This window comes from Ammospiza nelsoni, chromosome 4 (assembly GCF_027579445.1).
Source record: "Ammospiza nelsoni isolate bAmmNel1 chromosome 4, bAmmNel1.pri, whole genome shotgun sequence".
NCBI classification, from domain to species: Eukaryota; Metazoa; Chordata; class Aves; order Passeriformes; family Passerellidae; genus Ammospiza; species Ammospiza nelsoni.
The window spans coordinates 42,118,415-42,142,826 of record NC_080636.1 but is presented as its reverse complement, the minus strand read 5'-3'; the positions used below and the strand labels follow the sequence as shown (position 1 = coordinate 42,142,826).

The 24,412-nt window shown below is 39.5% G+C and overlaps 1 protein-coding gene across 1 annotated transcript in view; it reads right to left on the bottom strand.

Annotated features, from left to right (window-relative positions):
- Window positions 1-1,905: 1,905 nt before the first annotated feature.
- Window positions 1,906-24,412, bottom strand: part of SLC7A11 (solute carrier family 7 member 11) — a 62,712-nt gene continuing 40,205 nt past the window's right edge. Inside the window, exons 7-12 of the mRNA XM_059471058.1 lie at window positions 15,845-15,968; window positions 14,437-14,540; window positions 13,870-13,966; window positions 10,697-10,846; window positions 8,782-8,959; window positions 1,906-4,040 (exon numbers count right to left, since the gene is read on the bottom strand). Of these exons, the coding sequence (XP_059327041.1) occupies window positions 3,973-4,040; window positions 8,782-8,959; window positions 10,697-10,846; window positions 13,870-13,966; window positions 14,437-14,540; window positions 15,845-15,968 (721 nt within the window). The 3' untranslated portion in view covers window positions 1,906-3,972. The remainder of the gene's footprint in view (window positions 4,041-8,781; window positions 8,960-10,696; window positions 10,847-13,869; window positions 13,967-14,436; window positions 14,541-15,844; window positions 15,969-24,412) is intronic.

Below are 24,412 nucleotides of genomic sequence, written 5' to 3'. Positions count from 1 at the left end.
AGGCAACAAAAAAATTCCATGAGTTTGCCAAGTCTCAACAAATCCCCAGAGGTGTTGAAGGCGTGGAGGCTTCCTGCAGTTACTGCAGACACCCCCAGAGAGGAATGGCTCAAAGGATGCAGGGGGAGGGTCAGGGGGCGAAAGGAAAATCACAAGTGATGTCTTCTACAGAAAAGGCTCAGGGATATCTCAATCTGCCCTCTCCTTTGGACAGTACCAGCCTTTCCTGAGACCTTTCCTGCCGGGGGAGAGCCAGGCTAAAGGGACTCCACAGCACCTTCGGCAGGACGCAAACTGGCATGGGCACAAGCATTAATTTTTAGGATGCTTGTCCAGCAGAAGAGTCTCCAGCCTCAATCTGCCCAATCACCATTAGGAGTCATCACACATCGTCCTGCACTGCCCCCTGACCACTCCTGCCTGGGTTCAAATGCCAGACTTCATTCACACTTGGCATCCTTGGCAGACATGAATACAGCTTGTGTATTGGATTTCAGTATATTGGTTACCTGCACCATGCTCTGATGTCCAAGCTGTCTGTGGTCTGCTGCTCATTGAACACAATATTTGATAGGTACAATGCAAAAAATTAAATATCTAATTCCTCCTAAGAAAGATCAACCCCTATTTCTCGAAGACTTATGCTAATTAAAATCTGCTTGGATTGTGATGTATGGCTAATTCTTAAGTCAGAAATTCTGGAGGCACAGAACATAATGGGAAATCCTCTTTATCTTGTTATATCAATTATGCACCCTGTGAAAATAGGTAACTACTACTTTCTTCTGTAGAAAAATACTTGAAAACGATTCTTAAATTGAAGCCTGATTTTCCTGTGAAAATCAAAAAAGCAGGAGCATATGCATTCAGACAAAGAGTTATATTTATATACATATAGTGAAAGGCACATAAACCTTTGGCAAGCAAAGTATTTTGGGTTTTTTTTTTCCATTCAGATTGAAAAATATGGAAGATGTAGTGTGGTCAAGAGAAGCCTCTGTTTCAATTTGAATTGAAAATAAGTAATTCTTATGGGGGAATTGTGATGCTCCAGATTAGGAGATGCAAAGGCATGTCAGCCCCTTCAGAGCTTCAGGTGCTGAACAGTTTCTCTATCTTATACTAAACCTGACCAGTATTTGCTACTCACATAAGATACACATTTCTCTTGCCTTCAGTGAAATTTTTACCTATACCCCAGAAAAGTGACAATTCAAAGAAGAAAAAAAAACAGCAACAACCACCTAAACAAACAGGAAAATATCTTTTGGCACATCCAGTTGATATACAAGTGCAAAAGGCAAGAAAAGTAAGAACTACTGAATATCTCCAGAGAAATGGTCTCATTGGCTGACCACCTCAGGCCCTAATAAGAAAAAGTATATATCAAGTTTATTCTTTATTCTAGAAGTATTTCCTCTATGACTCTGAAAATAAATACTTAAAAATCTTATAAGAGAACTTGATGCTTTAAAAAAATATATTTTTCCTCCATTTCTGAAGATATGCCTCACTTTCAAGTGCAATAAAAATCCTTAATACTGATTTTCATCATACTGTGGAAACCCAATTTTATTATTTTGTATTGCTTTTGCATGTGCTATAGAAACGAAATCTGAAATTAAAATCCCTGTGCACCTTCAAAAACCCCAGATTTTTATTTTCCATGTATTGTTTTTCCTCCTAAAGTATACAACTTCACAATCAACAAGTCCTAGGATTTCCCTTGGGATAAATTAACCCTTTACATGAACTAAAGCTAGTAAAGATATGTTCACTGAATCAGGCTTCAAAAACATTTCTAAACTTTAAAGACCACAATGGGAAAATGAAGCAACATTCAGTTATATTTATGGAGCCCATTTATTTCTACAAGTTAACACTGCCAACAATCCAATTTTCAAGTAATGTGGCACAACAGAAGTGAATACATGGGAATGAAACAGAGTGAAAAAGTCATATCCGGTGTGGCTCTGGAAGTGGTTTGCTCTGGATCCCATGCACTTTGCATTCATCAGGGGAGGAATGGGTTAGGTGCACTCCTGCAGGGTGCCAGACAGTTTATTTCTGTCAGAGAGGAGCAGAGTTTGTGTGCTTTGGAGATGCTCCATGGTGACAGAGGCCAAACCCCAATGAACGGGGATGGCCTCAAAGGCAGAACTGTGACCCAAAGGTAAGTACTAAATAAACACACCCACTGTCAGCACAAAAAACCCTCTCAAAACGTTTGCCTAAAAAAAATTTCAAATAACACTAAATTACTGTAAACAGAAAACATTTAAAGAAAAACACTATTTGCAAAATGCTTTCTGTGTCTTAAATTACTGCTCTTCTCCATAAGCAGTTACGTGCATTTCCCTACTTTTGTGAAATTCCACCACAGAGATACAAAATCAAAAAACATGTATACATTTAAGACACATTACTCTACGCCTTTAAAGCAGTAGATATTCTGGATATATACAACACATATACAATACACAGTCTCCCTTTACTGTAGTGGTCTGGCTACTAGTTGTGCTTTTCTCCCAGTTTAGGAAGTTAAATGTTGCTTAGTTCCATAAGAATTTTCATGAAATGTGACTTGCTGAAAGCAGACAGTAGTGCTGTCTGCTTTCAGCAAATAGTAGTGCATTCAATAGTTAGGTGTTATGCTCTTAACAGAGGGATAATAAACCTTAACCTTAAGGTTGGGTAGTCATTAAGAATATAAAATTCAATTTCTAAGTATTAAAAAACTTCTTCAGCTATACAATTATCTTTTAAAAAGGGCAAAATTTCAGCTCACATTTGAGCCAGAGTTCAGCTCAAAAATAGCTCTGGAGATTCATTTCATTTCATTTTATCTGTTTTGAAGGCCTTTCTCTGTTTCTGCTGAGATAAAACCCATGAGAAGACAGGAAAAGCACATGTTCCTCAATGTTCCAAAGCTCTGTTAACTGGAGTGTGCTTGAGTGAAAAGCACACATCCTACTCAAATCAGCAAATCTGCTGTAGCCTGCCTTATATCTTACTCATAAGAAAATATTGCATTTATTGCCATGTCTGTACCATTTCCCACCAAGTGACATCTATTTCTGCCCACCAACACTGATATAAAACTTTTAAATCAGGCTTGCCTGACTGATAACTGCAGGATCATATGCTCCTAGATAGGAAATATTCATACAGCAGTGGAGGTGATCTTCAAATATTTTGATTCATTTTGAAGGTCAGTGCTCAACTTGCTGGATTTTGTGTGTGTAGGCACACAAACACTGGTAAAACCAGTGATCAATTCCAGCCTGGTAAAAAAGTTAGTGTGCATAAAATTACTGCGAAAATTCCCATGCTAAAATCTTTCTGCCCCACTGGCAGAAATGTTGAGTCCCAGGAGATGTTTCTGTTGGCTATGGTTTAAGAACTCTGGAATGAAGAAACCTGGAGTTTGCCACCACAAAGGTCTGAGGATTGGTGCTCCTGCATCTGTGCACTGGGGCTTCCAGCAAGCCAAAAGAAGTCAAATCAGGCTGCCAAAGAGAGTGGTGGGAAGAATGTAGGATGTGAAACTCAGCAGCTTTACCTCACCCTTGCCCTGGTGAGGGTTGAGATCTCCAGGGACAGAAAGCAAGATCCATCTTCACAGTACACCGAGCTGTCACACATCACTTAAACCCATCTCCAGTGACAAGGCAAACAAAATCCCAGTATGATGAACTTACAGTCTGTTAAAATAATACACTGTTAACCAAAAAAACCAGTAAAGAGTTCCCTCGTAGCACAAGTACTTGCTTTCTACATATAGATCAACCGTGTTCAAAAAGTGTTGCAACAGCATCATGGAAGACAATTCTGGTGAGGGACTTGTTCAGTATCCGTTGCAACTGTGACTTGTTCCTCCAGTTTGCAGCATGTTAGGAAGGGAGATAAATCTCCCTACTCTTTTTATTTCAGGTAGAAATGAAACACCAAGCCAAAAGCTGTGCATGATGATCATGATTTTTGATTTTCCTCTGCTGGGATGACTTCCAGGAGGATTTGCAATGTTGTGGTTACCTTGCCTGCAAAGATAAAAGCATATACATGGTAAGATTTTGCAGGAGACATTAAGGAGGAGTGGTCAGGAAAATTATCTTAGCTTCTATGCAGGCTACTTGCACATAGACTTCACACAGGTCATATACATTTATCATTTAAACTCGACATTTTCCTACTAACTGTTTTCCATGCCTCTGATCCAAGGCTATGCATACACAATAATAATAGAAGGGTATGGATGTATAATCTTATTCAATAAAAGTCTGCATGCTTTTAAAGGCTATCTTAAAAAAATTACTACTCTGCAGAACTGCTTAGCTTTATCAAGATTTTATGTTGAAATAAAATTCTGGAAAAATTCAAATAACTTAATTTATCTGTGCCAAGACCTGCCTAAGCAAAAAAAAAAAGTCACTCATCCAAGTAACTTCATGTTTTCTTTTTTTCACTCTGAACATTTATTTCCTTCTGGTGCTTTTGGTGGTTTTCTTTTTAGGGTACTGATGCATAAATGGCACAGTTAATTCTCGTACAGCACATAGAGAATAGTAAAAGAACATTTTTTTCCAATTTCTTTCACTTATCACTCTTTTTTAATATCCTATTTTAAATAAGCAGAAATTGTTGAAAAGAAAGTTCTCATTTTCCTTGAATGTCTGGCATGAATGTTGACAAGGACACAATGCCAGAAGGGTAAAATAGTGCAGCTCACAAAAGATATGAACTGAAACCGTTTCTCTGATCTCCTGTCTAAGGCAGATTCCACCACCCTTTCCTCTTTTCTCTGGATGTCACCAGTTCAGTGCAAAGCCAGGTTGCCCTTAGACTATAAACAGACAGGGGCAGAGTCTCCAGGCTTTGCATTTCCCTCCCATCTGCTTTGCCTACCCGTTGTGGGGACATCAGAGCTGGGCTGGGTGCAGCAGGGAGCAAAGACAGCAGCAGGAAAACAGCAAGGCTTCACCCCTGCCATCCCAGCCCTTCCAGCTCTGAGGACAAGCAAAGGGAAAAAGAAAATTTTATGAAGCTGAGCAGAGGCATGACAGTTCTTAGGAGAGGGCACAGCAGCAGAAGGAAATCCTGGGCATCTCTAGAGCTGGCTGTGATTCTGTTCACCTCAGTGGACATGCCCACCAGCAGCAAGACCTTGCCCAGCTCTCCATTTCCATGCAGCAGTTTTTCTCTCTCCTGGGGTGAAGCCACAGCGGAGCAGAAAATTTAGGGGAGCTGGCATTCTTTGCATTTTTTGGTTGCAATACACCCAGAATAAATCAGTATAAGGAGCATTTTCCCCTATGAAAATGTCCCAATCTGTTTCCAGGCAGTACCTACCTCTATGTGGTCTGCTTGGAGCAGTACCTAGAGTTACAGGACCAATTTTGCATTTGTCACAAGACAGCTTAACATGCCATGGCAATGCAGATAACTTCCCCAGCCCACTTAAAATCCTAATTATCCCTTTTTGAGAAAATTCACTGCAAATGGGTCCCAGGGGACATCCTTTATTAAAAAAAAAAACAAAAACAAAAAAAAAAAAAAACAACCCAGACTTTGTATCCACACAAGCACTACGTAAAGTTTAGGTGAGGAAAGAAAGCAGGAATTTTATCACATATATATGACCGGACATTAAATCTGTAACAACAAAATGTTGAGATAGTCTCCCATGGATCCCACCACAAACTCGACAAAGAGAAGTAAATTGAGCATATAACACTTTGCCCTAAGTGAACAAGTGTTATCCTCTGGAATTGCTAAATAACCCTGGCAGATATTTTTCTATATAAAGAGATCTCATTTCCATCAAGGGCTCAGGTATGAAAAAAAAAGTAGGATTCAACTTTTTACCTCTTTGCAATTCAACTCATTGTAAAGGAATAGATGTTTTTAAGCAAAAGTCTAGGGTTGGGTTTTCAGCTGGGGAAGTACAGATAGAAGCATTCTCATGCAGGTGATGCATCCTTTTACACACTGATTTGCTGCTTAGGATTTGCTAGGCTCAACTTTTTTTTCACCTTAGTTTTACAAAAAGAAAGAATGCAGTTGTCAAACGAAGCCTGTACCAGCTGAAAATTATTTGTCCCAGCACACCTAGTTCTACAGCAGAATTCCTTTGAAAGAGGACAGAACAAAATGTTATTCTCATTGCAAAACACCATCCCAGAATCTACAAACCCTGAGAGCTGTAAAGTTACCTCTTGTTCAATGCAGCAGTTGCATAAGGAGAATGGGCAATGTAAATTCCCTAAGTACAGATCAAAGCCTTTCAGCCTTGGGAGGGGATTCCTTGGGTAATCCATTCCAGGGCTCTGCTGGTGTGATCAGCCTGAAACTCCTTTCAGAAATACAGGTATCTTCAGCCTGGCTCTTTTATCCCACTACTCATTCTGCCTTTCCTCTGATCCTTACAAAGCCTGTTCAGGATATTCCCTCTGACCTTACATGGGACTGGTCTGCGCCCATGGGCATTTGCACCTTATGGGGTTTATGAGCACAGCTGGGCAGCTGGACCAGTCAATGCCTCAAGGAGTTGACATTTCAAAGCCCCACACCAGCTGCCCATGTGCTGATCTGGGCACGTGAAACAGCTTGGGAATAGTATTGGCAGCACAGCAGTGTGCCCAGACTAGCAGGCTGCTACTTCTCCTCTGGTACCACAGGAAACGCTTTGGTCAAGTATAAGTAGATTGGATTCATCACATTTGTAAAAACAAAAAAAAACAAAAAAAAACAAACAAACAAACAAACAAAAAAAGTCATTTATCTTCTCATAGAAAGTTACTCAGTTACTCTGGCAAAAATCTACCTCTTAAATGAAAATCCCGGTTTTTTATGCTGTCCTTTACCTTGTGTCAGGAATTACACTTTCATGTCCATGCAAGACATATTGTTTCAAGGTTAGAATATCAAGCTTGCAGCAGCCCAATTTCTTTTCTATATCTCACAGAGGTACCTTAAGTGAATTTATCCTCAATCAATACCTTTTGTAAATGTTCTCAGGCTCCCAAAATAATGCCAGCTTAATGACTCCACAGAGAAGGTTTATTGCTTCTCTTTAGGGAAAAAGAAAAATCTGTTTCACAAGTAAATCTCCACTCTGCCCCTGCTCAAAACTGTCAGCATCAGTTTTCTGTCATTACTGTTGTTATTTTAGGGATAATAATTGCAAAGAAAACGAGCTGTTTCCCTCACTGACTGGCTTCTGCTGCATTCCTCTCTGAGCCAGTACACCATGCCCATCCATAGATATGACACAGGCACACAGGCTTCTTTCTAGGAGGAGAATTTTGTGTTATCTCAAATCTAGAAATTATTCACCTTCCTTGTCACAGTTGGCAGAAAAATCTTCACATCTATCCAGTCTACCTTAAAGAGAAGAATATTCTTTCTCTTGCCCAAATAATGTAGTTCAACACTGTCATCCCGTGGCCAAAGATTCAAGTAGCTGTATTCCAAAACCTCTGAGACACAACAGAAAATGCCAAAAAATCTCCTGAATTTTGATGAGGGGAAAATTCCTACACCCTAAATGTCAAGACTGAGAGATTATAAACAGACTAAACCCCAACTACTTAATAGAATGTCCTTCTGCGTACAACTGCTTTAATTTGTACTGAAGATTTCTACCCATTCCGAGGACAATGCAAGTAATTTATAACATTTTTGCTATAAAATTAAGATTTTGCTAGTGCAAACTAACATATTTTGCTGTAAATACTTCCTGCCCTATTGTCTATGGACTTCCCAGCATGTATTGAGAGGGAAATTCACATATTCTACAGAAGATAGGATATAACTCTATAAATTATTTATATTGAGAAAATATATACAGCTGGTTACACTGTAATTACATATAAAAGCACTATTCTTTTCTTGAGAGCAGCTCATTTTAAATCATCAATTAAGACTGAAGCACAGAAGACAATATGCACTTTTAATTCAGCATCTACAGAAATCAACTAGTTTTAGTTAAAGATTTCACAGGCTGAGTTTTAGTTTTGCAGAAAAATAAATTATCTTTTTTTGTTGTTTAATAAATTATCCATCATTCCTGAAATACCTTGCCAATAGTCTTATTTGATATTTTGAAAATTCCCTTTATTTTAGAAGCCTATCATCCTAGTAACAAAAAAATGAGAGTGAAGAGCTGTAATAAACTATAAATAAATACTGAATTGAATTTTTTCAAATAATCCTTCTCTAACGCATCAGAACTTCCACAAATCCTTTCAAAACCTTTCAGAAATGGTACAGAAAGTATTCTCAGTGTATTTCAGGCATGATATACTACCGAGCCAAGCCACACAGAAGTCATTCTTCATGAAGCACAGAAATGATTTCCAAAGAGGCCAGGGTATATGCTGCTATTGCCCTGTCAGGAGCCACTGCTAAGGAGAGCATCCCCATGAATCCCCACCTGACTGAATCTTCCAGACACTTCCAGCCCCGTTCCAAACACTCCTCAGTGGTCTACAGACACACAGTGTTGGCAGGGAGCACCAAGCTCATCCTGATAGCACACTTGCTTTGCTCAAGATTCCAAACAGATTCTCCAAGGAGTGCAGTGCTGTCTTCATTAGCACAGAGGCAGGGCCAGGAGAAGGTGATGGTGGTTTAAAAGGAATTAGGTTTAGGGGAGGGCAGGAAAGAAGCATCAGTCCTTTGAAGTCAATCACTGGCTGAGGAACAGCCCTGCTGTGAATGTCCCTCATTAGTTAGGGGACGCTGGACTTGCCTAGAAGGACTTACCACCCCAGGACTTACCCAGAAGCTTTCTGAACCACTTTGGCTTGTTGTCCCACACAATGAAGAGGTAGTAGGCAGGAATGCCTGTCAGGGTTATGGCAAATCCAATCCCTGTGTTCACTGGGTCAGAGTAAAGCGACAGCGCCACCATGAAGAGGCAAGTGAAGGAAAACAACGCTGGAATAAATAAAGGAACCTGAAAAATAGCCACACAAAGGACCATTAAATAATAAGGTCATTGTAAAGTAATGACCAAGGCATTTAGCTTTCCATGAGATGTAAATTGGATAAGACCCAGCAGTACAGGACAGTTCTGGAGAAATAAGGGTACCTAGAACAGGCACACAAAATGTCAGTGACTGCAGAAGCCAGGCCCTGCCAAGTGCTATGCAGTGAGTACCACAGAAGTGTCTTAATTACACTCTAAAACACTCCAGTGTTTTACTTCCTTTAAAATGCAAGGATTGTAAATAAGTTACATTGTAAAAGTCCTTCCTGTAATCCCCCAGCCTATAAGCAAGCAGCTCTAACCACAGTAAAGATTTCCATTTTGATAATTACCCATTAGAAAACATTTTAAAACACAACCAGGAGCTCAAGTCACCTTTTAAAACTATTAGGAACATATTGATTTTCTTCCTAAGGTAAAAATCAAAATCTAGCAGGAAGAGAGCAAATTAAACAGCAATTTGATTAGTGATAAAGATATTTGATAGTGTTATGCACCTGATAGGGATTGAAAAAGCACTTTCTGACTGTATGACTGATGGCATTGCCAGTGTCACTGCTGAAAGCACACAAAGTAACCATATCAAATTTATTTGCTCAATTTTCAAAAACACCAATACAATCACTCTCTTAGCAAGTCTCTGAAGGAAATGCCTACAGGCATGGCTTATGAGACATTAAGTGTAATGAAAAATTGAGAATTCCTTGGAGATTGTTCTCTTCCTTTCATGCCTCAAAGCATTACTGTTCTTCTTTTGTGTACTGTCAAAGCTTTTCTTTAATCAAAGCAAAATAGGCTGTACTTATTTACTATTATACTTCCTTATTTACTAATATACCTACAAGAATGCAACAATACACATTCTTAGTTCTGCACAAAATAGTTGTCTTGGCAGCATCTAAACAGAGATATATTTCCCAGTTTTTTGATGATGGATATTATCTTTCTGGATACACAATGGGACAACTTACTTTGTATGATGCTACTTAAAACAAGCAAGAAAAATAGCAGAACCAAGGCCAAAATAGATACTATTCAAGGGGCTGGACTATTAGCATTTTCTTTCAGGGTTCACAATAAGTCTGTCTGCCAATCCACTGCAAGTGCCAAATATTACAATAATCACACTGACCACTTATTTGCACAGAAAATTGGCATACTTGATATTGGACAGGCAATGACATAAATGCCCTCTCTCATAAATTCTTGTGCTTGACATGACTTTTTTGATCATGTTATTGTATATTTGATCATAAAATTATCCAGGCCTTTATCAAAGGAGACATTAAACAGAGGACTGGCTGAAAATCAGGTTGGCTCAAGTAACCCCAATATTTGCAGCCTGAGCCCTCTGTGGCTGCAGAGTGCCCGCGGTATTTTCACACAGCTCGCATCGCACAGCCTGAGCACAACAGACAGGCAAAACTGAGCAAATGCCTTCATCTCAGCACAGCACCTTCAGTCTCTGCTCCCCAAGCACAGGCAAGAGGGAAGAATTCTTTTCCAGGATGGAACACAGCTGGGGTAGCACTGGGGACCTAGCAGGAAAGCTCTCACTCTTCACAGCAAAGCACTGTTTTCTCTTAAATCGGTTTTTCCTGAGAAAGAGGTTAGCCTGTTACATCAGAAAATGCTCCCTTGCTGTCTGACTGCAGGACAGAGAGGAGGGAGGATTCATGTAAAAGAGTAGAGAGCAGATGTTACCTTGAAAGGACGAGGCATATCAGGACGTTTATATCTGAGATAAATCAACCCAGCAACTACCAGTCCAATAAAAAGCCACCTGGCAAAGCTGAGGAAATTCAAGAGGCTGTAGAGATCCCCGTTGAATAACATTATCATTGTGAGGGGATGCTGCAAAAGAAATTCAGAGCATAAGAGGGGTTTAGTAGATCGATCTCTATTATTTTACAGCGGCGATGTCAAAGTTTTCCTCAGGGACAAGCAGCACAGCCTTATGCACACACTTGAGTGCCACAGACTTCAGGCTTGCCTTTGTCATAAAATCAGGTGTGTGATCAATGTCTAGCTATCCCCTGAGACCATTTTGCATCAATATATATCTGTCCTGGGTGGCCACACATAGTCAATACAGATCTGTCCCCTGTGACCCAGACAAAAATACACAGGCACGCTGCACCACCAAAGTGCTGGAGCATCCTGGGCAGCACTCTCGTGGGATATAAGCTCACTGCAGGTTTACTTGCTCATTGCTGATGTAAATAATAAGAACAGTTAAATTTTGGTCACATCTAATCATATGAAAGCAGAAGTTTCTAGGTGTTTTGTGGAAGGAAAAAGTCTTAGTCCCCCAGGCTTCACAGGGGAAGTGAGCAAGGAGGACATGGCAAGGGGCAGTTCCACACCATGAGATGCCAGCTGGGCACACTGGGCTGCCACCAGTGGGGGTTTGCCTTTGTCCAGACTTGCTGAGTGTACACTTACGGCACATTGTAAATGCAAATATTTATGAGAAGAAGGAAGAATTTAGCTGTCACTCAGGTAGCTACTGAAGAGCAAGAAGGAGAGAGGACACCAGAATACACACAGTTCCTCACTAAAAATCTAGTCTGAGATACAAGGCTTCTGTGGGGCAGGCAGAAGGTTATGTACAAACTGGTGTTTTATTGTGGGTTAGATGGTTAGGGAAGGCTACATGGATCTATTTCAAAGGAGCATCTGGAGAAAAAAAATATCCTTGCATTTGGGCATGAAGGAGTAAGTTAAATTCACCATATCCCTCATTCTTCAGCAGGAGGGAAGGTCTTGGAAGTTAGAGGTTTATAACAAGGCCACAGGTGAAATCAACTGCAGATGCAGTAAAACACTGGGCTAAATGTTTACACATAGAAAACTAACTTGTATTATTTACCTAGATTCACAGCCACGCTCTCCTTTTTTTCAAAGGAGTGCGGACAACTGATTCTGATTTGAATCAGAAGACTCAATATTTCAAATGTGGGTCTCTGGCCTCCAACCTGTAATAAAGTACTTGGTTCCCTACAATAGATAGTAATCAAACTCCTATGTAAATGTCAAGGGAAATTATACCACTGAATTGTATTGGGCAAGATTTCTTCTCTGCAAACTCAACCTCTAAAAGCTTAAAATCTGAGTCATAACTAGAATGCAAGCTATGTACAATAATGAAAGTGAAGGAGAGCTATCAAGAGAAAATACAAGAAAGCAGGATTACAATCAGATGGCTTGATTTCTATGAGTCACTACACACATCTATCAAATTCCTCATGTTGGTGAGAAATACTTCTGGTCCAGGTAGCTCAACTTGCAGACTGAGATGCAAATTGAAATGCAGGCTGAGCTCTGTGTAGAGGCCTGAGAGAAGAGGCCATGAATAGCCAACTTTTGAGGCAACAAAAAATGGTCAGACTGGAAAATTTCTCTAGCAACATACACACATAAACAGATTTCTTAATTAAAAAAAAAAAAAGTGTTGGTTTGTTTTGTTTTGGCTTTTTTTTTTTTTTTAAATTTAACAAGCCTCAAGCGCATGCTCGTTTTCTCAGTTTATCCTCAAAAGCTCTTTCCTTTTTTACAGTGTGTAGAACTTGGAAGGAGAAATAAAATAGAGAAATGCTAAAATTACTATTGATGTAGAATATATCCTGCCATTGCTCTATTTGCAGTAAGGTGAGCTAAAAAATTGCAATCTTTGAAGGAAAGCCATCTTCATACTAGAATCTGACTTTTTCAAAGGAAATCAATGCACTTGGTGTAACAGGACCACATGCAATAGCAGGAAATGTCTGTCAGGAAAAAAAAATAATATTAATACGTTTTGTGCATTTCATTCCACAGAAAACAGTCAATGCAATTTACCCACAAGGTATGACTACACCCAAAGAAATAAAATGCAAAGTAAATGTTTATGGAAAATTAATTTCATTAAAACGTTTCACTATAATCACACTGCCTAATTTTCAAAACTTCAAAGCCTATGGTTATATGTGCACATATGAAATTCAACAATTCAGCAGTGAGCTTATAGGCTTCAAGAGCAAAAACCAATTTAAATTCCACAAGGATTTGCTCTTAGCAGCATAGACTCATAGGTGCATCTTTTGCTTTGGCTGAGAGTCCTTAAATATGGCAGAGACCCATCCAGATACACTGCAGTCATTGATCCCCAAAGTGGGGCTGAATACCCATGAATATGAGGACTGCATGTTAAGTGAAAATCTTCCTGGCACTATGAAAACTGAACTTTGAAGCTGGCATTCTGACATTCAGTCCTAACATTTTACCATAAAAATTAGTCTGCAAAGCTAACACATGGCCAACATTTACCTTTGCTGCTTATTTTAGAAGTCTGTAACAGGATTTCCACCGAAGCACCAGTGGTTTTCCTTAGAAAACCCACCGACCATTTCACAGGCACATGTTCTCTCATTTTTTAATCATCACTATGCTGGACAGCTGAAGGTTCTTCCTCCTTTATCTTAGTTGCAAAACTGCTTGCATTTTTTACTATAAGGTAGTAAAATGAGCCCTTAGGGTACTCCCAGATGCTGGTGTTTAATTCAACTTTCAGTTAACTGAATCCCTTTTTTGTTTGTTTAACTAGAATTTGTTTCTCTGAAAGGCAACTAGCTCACCACTAGCAGGTCCTTAGAAATTAGAAAAGAGCAATAAGAAGTGAATTAGATTGCAGTGAGAGGCAAGAAAGCAAGGAGGAGATGATGGAATAAGAACAACTCACAAATCTCATTCCTCTTTCTCCTGTCCTCCACCCTGCCCAAAGCCCATGTTCACATTAATAAATGAGACTCAAGCAGTGCCCAAATTCTGTTTGAATACTCTAGAGCAAGCCTTGTAATATGAATTCTAGTGCAGGAACATTTGTTTGTATGATTTACCAAAACAATGACAGCTGGCAGAGGAGTGTGCTTGCGGACATGAATCATGGAGAGAATTTCTGGAAGGTGACCCTCACGGGATGCAACGAAGAACATCCTGGTGGGAAATAAATGTGGACAGACTTTAAATGTGCTCATTACTGTGAGTACGCAAAGTGGCTCATGAAAGTCACAGAGCACAGCAGAACTTCTTAGTCTTGTTTGAGGTGTTCTAAATGAAAGCACTGGCAGGAGAAACCCCCACACAGAAAGCAAAACTATCTCTGAAGTTGTCCCTTGACTGGTGTTGGGAAGGAGTTAATATTTTCCCTGCAGTTTTCCTCCTTTACATGAAAAAAAAGCAGCCATTGATTAAGGGCTAGCCTCAGAGACATTAATTTCCAAGCCATTCAAAGGATTTTTAAAATAGTACCCCACACAAAGTGAGAAAAAGCCCTACACCTGGTAAACAGTGTAGTCATTCATCATATCCCACTACAGAATAAACCTTACTCTCCCTTCCCCTTGCTTCCATACCTTCAGTGTGTCTCCCAAGCCCTGACCCCCAGGAACACCAGCAGTGCTCACCTGGATACTGCAAAAACGCCACCATTCATAGATCCAAAGCAGGAGAGAGCCACAAACACGGGCACAGCTAAAGAGAAGTTTCCCATCAGTCGTTCGGCAAAGGTCTGTTAGAAGAGACAGAGAAACACACAATGACTTTTCATAAAACGGGAAAATAATTTCCTTCTATTAACAAATTATCACGGCGTTAGTTATCCCCCTTCTCTGCATCCCTCACTGAAAACTGTGCAGTGCATTTGTTCCTTCTTTTGTGAGAGTTCAGCTGATACAGCTGGGCTGTCCTACCCCCACCGCTGAGGGCGTGTGGAAGGGCATGGCTCCAGCTGAAGCCACGATGGGGAGGTGGAATCAGGCCCAGACTCATACCAATTTAAACCATTATGGCTCCAAAGAAGAAGATCAAGACCTGAATGGATTAAGATTTGATCTGCACACTTAATACCTTTTTTCTCCCGTTTTCCTTGCACTCAGCTGGTACTACCCAGTGCTATCATCTAGAGTTTTAGGCTAACAGAGGAGCCTTAATGGGAGTTTGGGGCACCACAGGCAAGATGCATAATTTTTGTCGTGTTTATAAAATGTTTTCTTTGTAGCTCTCCCATTAGCTACAGAATTTGGTCATTTTTCAAAACTCACGTCAATTAAAATAGCCACAGGCAGTATCACTACTGGAAAAAAAATGGAATTATTTATTTCCTCATTGTGCCTCAGACACCAGAAATATAAAATATAAAATATAATATATAAAATATAAAATATAAAACATAAAATATAAAATATAAAATATAAAATATAAAATATAAAATATAAAATATAAAATATAAAATATAAAATATAAAATATAAAATATAAAATATAAAATATAAAATATAAAATATAAAATATAAAATATAAAATATAAAATATAAAATATAAAATATAGTGTTTCCTAGCCAGGTCACCTTGCAACTCCTTCCCAAATGAGCTCCAATACTCACAGCAACCCCCTTCCCAAGTACTCAGGACACACATTGTGCAGAGACAAAGTTACTGTATTCTGCCACTCCAGATATTTCAGAGTTCTCTCTTCCATAAATATCTGTAATTCCTGCTTCCCAGGAGCTGAGTTTACAATTTAGCTCTGAATTTTTCAAGCATGTACTTGGCTATGAAATGTAAGTCCTATTGACTTTGTTATGAGGTAAATAAATACAGTCCAATGTTACATTGTAAATGCTACCGATGACCTGAACTGCAATCCCACTCATCAGTCAAAAATCAAATTTCACTGAGATGCTGATAAGTGCTGCCATACTAAAACCTGACTGGATGTGTCCACCCAATCTTTTTCCCCCCTGAAAACAAGAATAATATCAACAAACATAACTGCAGCAGGAATATATCTTTGTACTTTTCTTCTGTAACTTACCACTGCTACAGCTTTTGAAAGCAGCAATTCCCCAGCACTGATTGTAGTGAAATAAGCCACGTTTGTTAACACATAGCCAACTGTGACGATAATCATTGAAATGCATATTGCGAGGGGTATGTTTCTGAAATACACAAGGCAGCTCATTATTTTGCAATCTGGTTGCTAATCCCTGAACATGAAACAAATAACATGGGAAAAAGCCACTAATGATGGTGAATGCACATTTAGAGATCCCAAAATATCATCACTAGAAACTACCAGTAAAAAAAAAGGGAATAAACAAAACCTTCTGGACAAAGGAAATAGGTTTATAATGAAGAGGTGAGAAACCATTTGAGGGAGGAGTCCTTTGGGGGACACCAAGGGGATTATGGCCCCCATGCTTCCCATTGGTCCCCCACTTCCCTTTTAAGTTGCCTACTCAGATTATTGACCTGCAAGCTGAACCCAAACACCTGGAGGTGTTTGACATCTTCCCCTGGATACCAAAATATCCAGCATGCAAAATTCTGCCCTTTCCTCCTGGGTGTATTTCTTCTTTTACACACCTTACCACATCCCAGTGATCTCTCTCACTATTCAGGGGAACATGAGAGCAGAACATGACACAGAAAGGGAAACAGTACAAATTTGTAAATTTAGTACAGCACAAATGATACTGAAAAGCACAACCCTCCTGCCATCCTAGCTAAAATAGAGAACAACAAACAAAAAAATAATAATACCAAACTTTTATGTAGCATGTCCTTCTAGTCAGAAAAGTGGAATTATTTCTGTTTTTAAAAGGAGGAACAGAGGCACAGTGAATGTGTCCAAAGCCACACTGCAAGCAAATGTTTGAGTCAGGAGAAAAACCCAGGTGCCCCAAGTGTTAATCTAGTCTCTTTCCACCTAATATTATTGATATCTATGTCACACCGAGAAAAACCTCAGATCTGAAACCAATCCTTTAGTTCCAAGGCTGGCATGTACAGTCTCTCTGAGGAGAGCTGAGAGCTCCTCCTTCACGGCTGGTTCCTTCCAGCTTTCTATATTAAGGCTGCTTTTGGAGGGATGGTGGGGTTGCCATATTTAAAGAAGGTCACCCCAGCAGGTGGCTAAAGGAAAGACAGGACTAGGAATTCTGGAATTCCAGAAGAGATCACAAGCACATTTCTCAAGGACTATTGTAATCACCTCAAAGGAAAAGGTATTTTGAAAACCAGCACAAAGATTTTTCTTTTCTGATATTTTTTTCTCAAAGAAACATAGCCAGGTAAGAATTTAAGGATCTTATTCACTTTATTTCTCAAATAGATGCTTCACATCATTATGGCTGTATAGGGCTGAAAACAAGCTCTGAGACTGAATAAATAAATATATTTATAAATAAGTAAAGCAGGACGGTATCATTGTTGCACATCTTGCCCACCTCAGAAACCATGGTGTCAAATGTTCCCATTAACCCAGACACACAGGTGGGTAAGAGGATCATGCTGGGCATGTAACACCAAATCTGAGTAGGCATCACGATACTGTATTAAGCCACAGTTACCTCATGCACACATCTCAGGTGAAGAAACTGGAAGGAGGAAAGCCAGTCAGCTTGTAGGATGTGTCTATTGATGGAGAAGATGACAGCAAGGACTAGAGCAAAGAGCCCAGAATACAGGTGCTGTATTGCTGGAAAACCCACAGTTATGGACACAAGAAATAACTGCAGCTCTGTGTGGCGATAATTTATGCCAAAATGAGGTTTGTAACTCAGATAGATAATAGAAGGCAAAATGGGGTCTGTAAGTTGCTAGATATATTGGAATCAGTTGGGTTAAGCTTCTTACCTGACGTGGGCGTATAAATTGAATTCAATCCTCTTAGCATCTGATTCAAGGTAGGGATACATGGATTGAAAGCCTCTCAGAGCAGGTATTTTATCTATATTTTCTGCATCGCAGATGAATGCTTCAACCACCAAGCTTTTGGAAAAATCAGCCCTGACTCCAACCTTAAAAAGAGTGTTTTCAGCCAAATATAGTAAATTTGGACTTTTTTCACAAATACCATTTAAATGACTGAAAGCATAGTGCTAAACTTAATAGATTATCTATGTTTGTTCTAACTCTTACTAAACACATTATATCCACATCTAATTTAAATCCAGTTTAACTTGTGATAAAACAAAATGGCAATTCAAAATGGGGAGGAGGTGGTGGGGCTAAGAATCATGCTTCCAAACATGTGAAGAATACGTATTTTATGATTGGCTTTTCACAAATATTAAAATGAATATTACATGTGTTATCTTAGAAAGTGATGCTGTATTCATTTTCTCAAGTAGCATGTTAAATATAGTTTTAGGTTAAAACATAATGGTAAAACAGAAACTGTGCTATGTAGGATACTTTTTTTCTAAAGAAAGGACGCACACTGAGATAGCGGCCACAGGACACCTAAATCTTTGAGAGAAAGAGAATTTATTGCCCCATTATCAGAAGAAACAAACATCTTCCTGCCTCACTCAGCCATGAAGACACCGTTAGGATTAAGAGGAAGAAGCTGACGATGACCAGACAGAATCCTGTGTTTGAATGGAATTTATGCATCATGTATGAAGTGTATGAATATGCAACAGGCCATTATTTTTAAGGGTTAATCCTCTGTTAACGTGTGTCCTTTATCAGGCTTATTTTGCCCAGAAAAAGGTACCTGGATATCCGTAACTCTTTGTTTCTGTTGTCTCATATTGTCCTAATCCAAATTGTCTAAATTATTATTACTCTAATTATATTACTATTGTTATAACCATTTTATTACTATTAAACTTTTAAAATTTTAAAAAAACAAGTGATTGGAATTTTTCACAAAACGCGACCATTCTCTGAGCGCTGCAAGTCCTGCTTTGTTATGCTGAAGAGTGCTAACGCCCTTGGATAGTAATACCAACAAACACATTCAGAAGAATAAAACCCCTGAACAAGCCAGAACTAGTCAGGAAGCACTGTTAATTAAAAAGCTTGCAAATCATAACCCAGCGCCTGGAGCAGCACAAGGGATGCTGTGACTTCTCAGCCCCCAAGCCCCTGTTCCTGGAGGAAACGAGTGCTCAGGCTGCAGCACCTTTTGTCTCCTGGCCAGGAGTAAGCTTTCAGAGGGCTGTGCTATCCCTGCACAGCCCTTCCAAGTGCTGCTTATTACCCCACTGCTTCCAGCGGCAGGTTCCGACAGAAATACAAGGCCAGTTTCGAGATTTCGGGGATAAGCGGTACAGTATGGTTCACTTCTCACTGACACCTCCATTCAGATTTGCGTTGATCCTCAAAACACCTGAAAACACAGGCAGACAGGCAGGAACCATATGCAAAACCACTGAGTGAGAGCTTAAATTGTGTCTTTTCTATCCATCCAGTTTAAGAGATAGTGCCCAATTTGCAACAGAATCCCATTATCAGATTCTCTGCTGTGAACTACAGTCTCCATGCTGGAATAAAAGCTATAATGCCATTAGCAATAAAGACTAATCCTTTCCTTAGAGGAGCACTGTATCAATTTTCTTGGAATATTTTAGATACTCTCCAGACCTCCAAATCTGTCTCTAAATAAGAAAAATCATACCTAGGTTCTAGTCTCCATAAACTGCCTCTACTGATGCAGTTTCCACCTTTTCACTGCTGCATTCTATGAATCACACACAACACAGGGTGCCCACAATACTGATAAGCCATGTTTCTGATGTAAAACAAATTCACAGCTGCCTCACAGCTAGCTGAGACTTTTGGACTACAGAGAGAAAATTCAATAATTTGTTGGAAGGGGAAACTGCTGCCAGGAAAGTCTTCTTGCAACACTCATGTCTTCTCCCAAATCTTTGAAGAAAATCAGTATCAAAGGGAATCTGCGGAAATCTGAATGAGGACAATGTTGACCCTATAATTAAACAGTCTTTTAAAAAGTGGGTGAGAGACAATTAGGATAGTTTCTGTGTAGCTGAATGTTGACTACAATTGAATTGAATTTTCATACCTTTTAAGACTTACCCATCCTTAGCTGCTATTCAAAGCTAAATCTTCCCCTTCTGCCCTATACACAGAGTAACTGTAATGAAGAATCACACTTGAGCAAAGAGTGCATTTACCCTGTGATTCCCAGAAAAAGAGTCACCAAGGAGCCTACCATCACACAGAAGTTCAGGGTTGGGAATACACTAGCCCATACTGTGCCACACAGGGCTGAAATGGTTGCCAAGCCATGCTGTATATTGCTTGGGAGCAAATTTCCTTCCTCTAGAGCCTGTAAAAGGCACCAGAGCTAGGGCATATGGTTCAGTTAATCAGGATAACCACTGGGCTTTGCACTTAACCTTCAGTGCTGCAGAATCATAGATCTGCTGATAACCTGTTCTAGTACATCTCTACTCCTACAGATATTTTTGCAGGAAAAAAAAAAAAAAAAACGAAAGCAGAGCAAGCAAGAGAAAGGAAAAAAAAAAACAAAAAAAAAAAAAAAAACAATATAAATGGAAAAAGAGAGAAAGCCAGAGGAAGAACCCAAGGGTGACAAAAACCATGTCAATAAATCAGCTGAGGAGCATTCCTAGAAATGCACAGCACATATTCCAGGTTAATGTCAACTTTTATAACAGCAAACAGCGCACTAAGGGCCATGTCCACTGAGGGCTGTTTTCCCTATGAAATGACAACCACACAGTCAAAGACACCCCTCCAAGCTGAGCTCACAACAGTGAAGCATCTTCCTGCCACATTCTTTGTCACTTAGAGGTCATACCAAAACCTCTTCCTTGCATCCATATCAAAGCCAGGTATTACAAATACTCAACATAGTCAACTGTCCTGGACAAAGCTGCACTAGCAGGACCCAGCCAGGAAACATAAATAAAAAGGTTGAAATAAATAACTTAATTACTGGTACAGTTACATGAAATTACATCTTTACTGTAGTAAAAAAATTGTGGAAGATAATTTTGCATATAAATTTAGAATGACAATAACAAAGGAGGAAAGAAATCCTAATTCCCTCACATGATTTATGGGCAAGAATTTACTTAGCTTTCATGAGCATGATGCTGTATATTCTATATTTCCTTACTTGAAAATTTACCACCAGAGGAGTTTGAAAAGTTCCCTTGTGCAATAATTTATTCACCATTTGCAATCCGCTAAGCAATTTTTCAAATGAACTCTTTCCTGATTTTGGCACTCTTAAAAAAAAAATCTAATCATCCACTGCACTGCCCATAGCACCAAAACTTGGCAGAAAAAGAGCACATTTAGCACAAGAGTAAATTTATCCAAATAACCTGACACTGAGAAAAAAAAAACCCAAAAACCAAAAAACAAACAAACAAAGAAAAAAAAAACAAATACAGAAAGTGGCAAGAAAAATTTAATATTTCCAGGACTTCAGCGCAAGACTAGAAGACATACAGGCTTGCCTTAGTCAGCACTGTGTTCCAGAGTCCAAACTATGTCTCTCACCATTCCCAGGTGGTCATTCCATGAGCTGTGGCAATCCTAAATCCTGGACAGCAAGCAGAACATTTCAATATAAACTCACTTATCCCTGACATGTTTTTCATGTAAAACACAGCCTATTAGACAGGACTTTACACTGAAGGGATCAAATCATCCTCACCATATCAATAGGTGAAAAAACTAAATCTCATCCATCTGCTAGGAGAAAAGGCAGATGTAAAACTGCATTTTAGGTCACCTCCCAGGACTGAATCGAAGCCAGGAATGGAGAGACAGAAGGGATGGGCATCATGACAGCACCTCTCAGATCCACATATTTCTACATGCTAACCAGTGTCTCAGCAACTGCTGACTTCAGCAGTTATTTTGTTCAGCTATTATTTTGTTTATCGAAGATTCCCATCAGCAAATTATCTCTTCACTGCCTTCCAAAATGTTCCATCCTTGTGTTCCAGATCAGAGGGACTTGCAGTCTGTGGGCTTGCAGCTTAGGCAATATTCAATTATATAACTGCCCTCTGTCATCCTGTGATCTTTTTTTGATTTTTGAGAGGAGGAATGAAAGAAAGGAAAGCCCAGTCATTAAGCTGCACTCTCATTTACACCACCACATGCTCCATGGAAGCTACTGCTGGAGTGAAGTTTTAAAGGGGTCCCCTTATTCATTTCCGTGCTTTGGTTCCATATCTCTTACTTCAGAGACACAGCAGCATGACTCTGGGATAAAAGAGTGAAGAATCAGGCTGCAGTCTGTATTTAAAAGCCTTCTTGCCTTCTATATACCTAGCAAGAGAAGAAAAGAGCTTCTGCTGTGCTAATTACTTATTGTCTTCTCAGTGTTTGGCTTCACTGGTTCAGATTATAATTGCTTACAGTTTGTAAATAGGGTCTTCCATGACCAACTGACTTTAAAGGGTCATACTGTGTATTCAGTGTGCTGCAAAAGGCAGGAAATTTTATTAACTTCTCAGACGTTTTTGGCACTTTTTCCAACAGGTTTTCCTCAAAAACTAATCAGCATAAATACTGCCTTAAGACTTAGGTATTAATTGCGCAGGGTAACACTCTTCCATAAAATATCTCCTTTCAGGCAAACTCTCCCAGCTCAAGTCTCAAGAGGCAAATCTGTCCACAGCCCTTGAGAAACTAAGAATAGTTGTTATGCTCACAAGGGGATTTGCTTTATTTTAATAGATGTTTAAAGTTGGCTGTGATGTCTTTGTGTAAACTTAGGTTGCCAAGCCAGGTATCTGACCACAGTGCTCATTTATGCCAAGCCCCACCCTGTCAAGTCAATACCTTTTATGAAACATCTTTCTTGGAAGAGCAAAATGAACTCTGAAACTTGGACTGCCAGCCAGAGACACTCCTCATGGTCAAGCAGGATCCTGAAGCATTTTGCATGGAATGCATAGCACTGTTGGCATTCCCAAAGAAAACTGTGCCAACATATCAGATGTCAAAAGTGACAGCTAAATACACAAAGAACTTTTGAGATTACAGCACTAAATATTAGTCCCTCTGTCTCTGCTTAGTCTTTTCTTCTATAGCAGGCATGTGAGCACTCCCAGGAGCCAGAAATTAAGCATAAGAGGCAGCACACAGAGCTACTATGGGGACTAATTTTTAAAATCTCTGAAAAAGAAGAAATGGAATACAGACTTGAAACATAAAATATCAACCACCCCGTGATTTCTCAGTCAACTCTATTTCTATAAGTACATCAAGTGCCAGTGTTCAACATCTTCATATTGCAAACTTATTGTACTAAGTTTAAAACTGTTTCCAAAAGACGTGTGAATAACCAAATGTGACTTTTATTTTGCACTGTAACTTGACCCCAAGTTCAAGTGCAAAATAAAAGCCACATTTGGTTATTACAAATGGCATTATCACATCCCTCTTGACAACCTGAAAGTCCCAAGGAGCTTGCTTTTCTTTCCTACTGCTACAGTCATACCTGCAGGGAACTAGGCCTACTCTAGGAGCTCAAGTGTGCTTATTGTTAAGAGTCAGGGAGGCTTAACCAGAGAACAGCCAGGTGCCTGGAAAAAGCAGGATCTCTAGCAAAGGATCTGCATTTTGCATTTCAGAACCTGAAATGGTGATGAAGATGGCCAGAAGACAATGGTTATTTATCTACTGTACTGCAATTAAAGTGAGGTTTAGTTAAGAGGTTGTCTGCCACTCTCACAAAAGCTTGCCATTTAAAAAGCAGCAGAGTCTAAATTCAGAGGATTCAAATACAAATATACTGTCGCACCTGGGTTTGATGAATGACTTCTATGTTTCTATCTTACATCATCATTTAACATCACCCTCCTTTTATTTCATTTGTGGGGAACATTATTGTCCTCGAGGAAGTTTGTGACCTTTTCCACCAGAGGGACAAAACCTCAGATTTTACCTTTTTTGCCCAGCTCCCTCCCAGCCAAAAGATGAAAGGAGTACCGCTGCTCTCTCAAAGAAAGTTCCAGCATTTTATTTGCTCCTGAGGTCTATTTGTGGAAGTGCTCCCAGTACTGCCAGTGGTGTAGATCATGGTGAGAAGCAGTAGCAAATCATTGTGCTTGCTTGGAGGCAAGGAAGCCATAAAAACAAACCTGACACAGGGCTGTAAAAAATAAACATCTACCTGCACCCAGCTCCTGCATGGAAATGAAGGGGAAAGAGGGCAGAGGCACAACCCAAAGCACTTCCTCCAAGCTGCTTTATTTAGTGGGTCTAGTGGGTCTAACTTCCTCTTAGCTGCTCCATATCATCACATATCTCATTGCCAGACTTAAATAAATGCAAAAGGGAAGAAGTGAAGTGATTGTGTATCAAAAGTAGTTCAATTTATTACAGCAGTGTGACGGTGTTCACAGGGGTCTCAGGTTGAGGGAAGAGATGAGGATCTGACTCCATGTTTCAGAAGGCTTGATTTATTATTTTATGATATATATCACATTAAAGCTATGCTAAAAGAATAGAAGAAAGGATTTCATCAGCAGGCTAGCTAAGAATAGAATAGGAAGGAATGATAACAAAGGTTTGTGGCTCGGCTCTCTGTCCGAGCCAGCTGGGCTGTGATTGGCCATTAATTACAAACATCCAA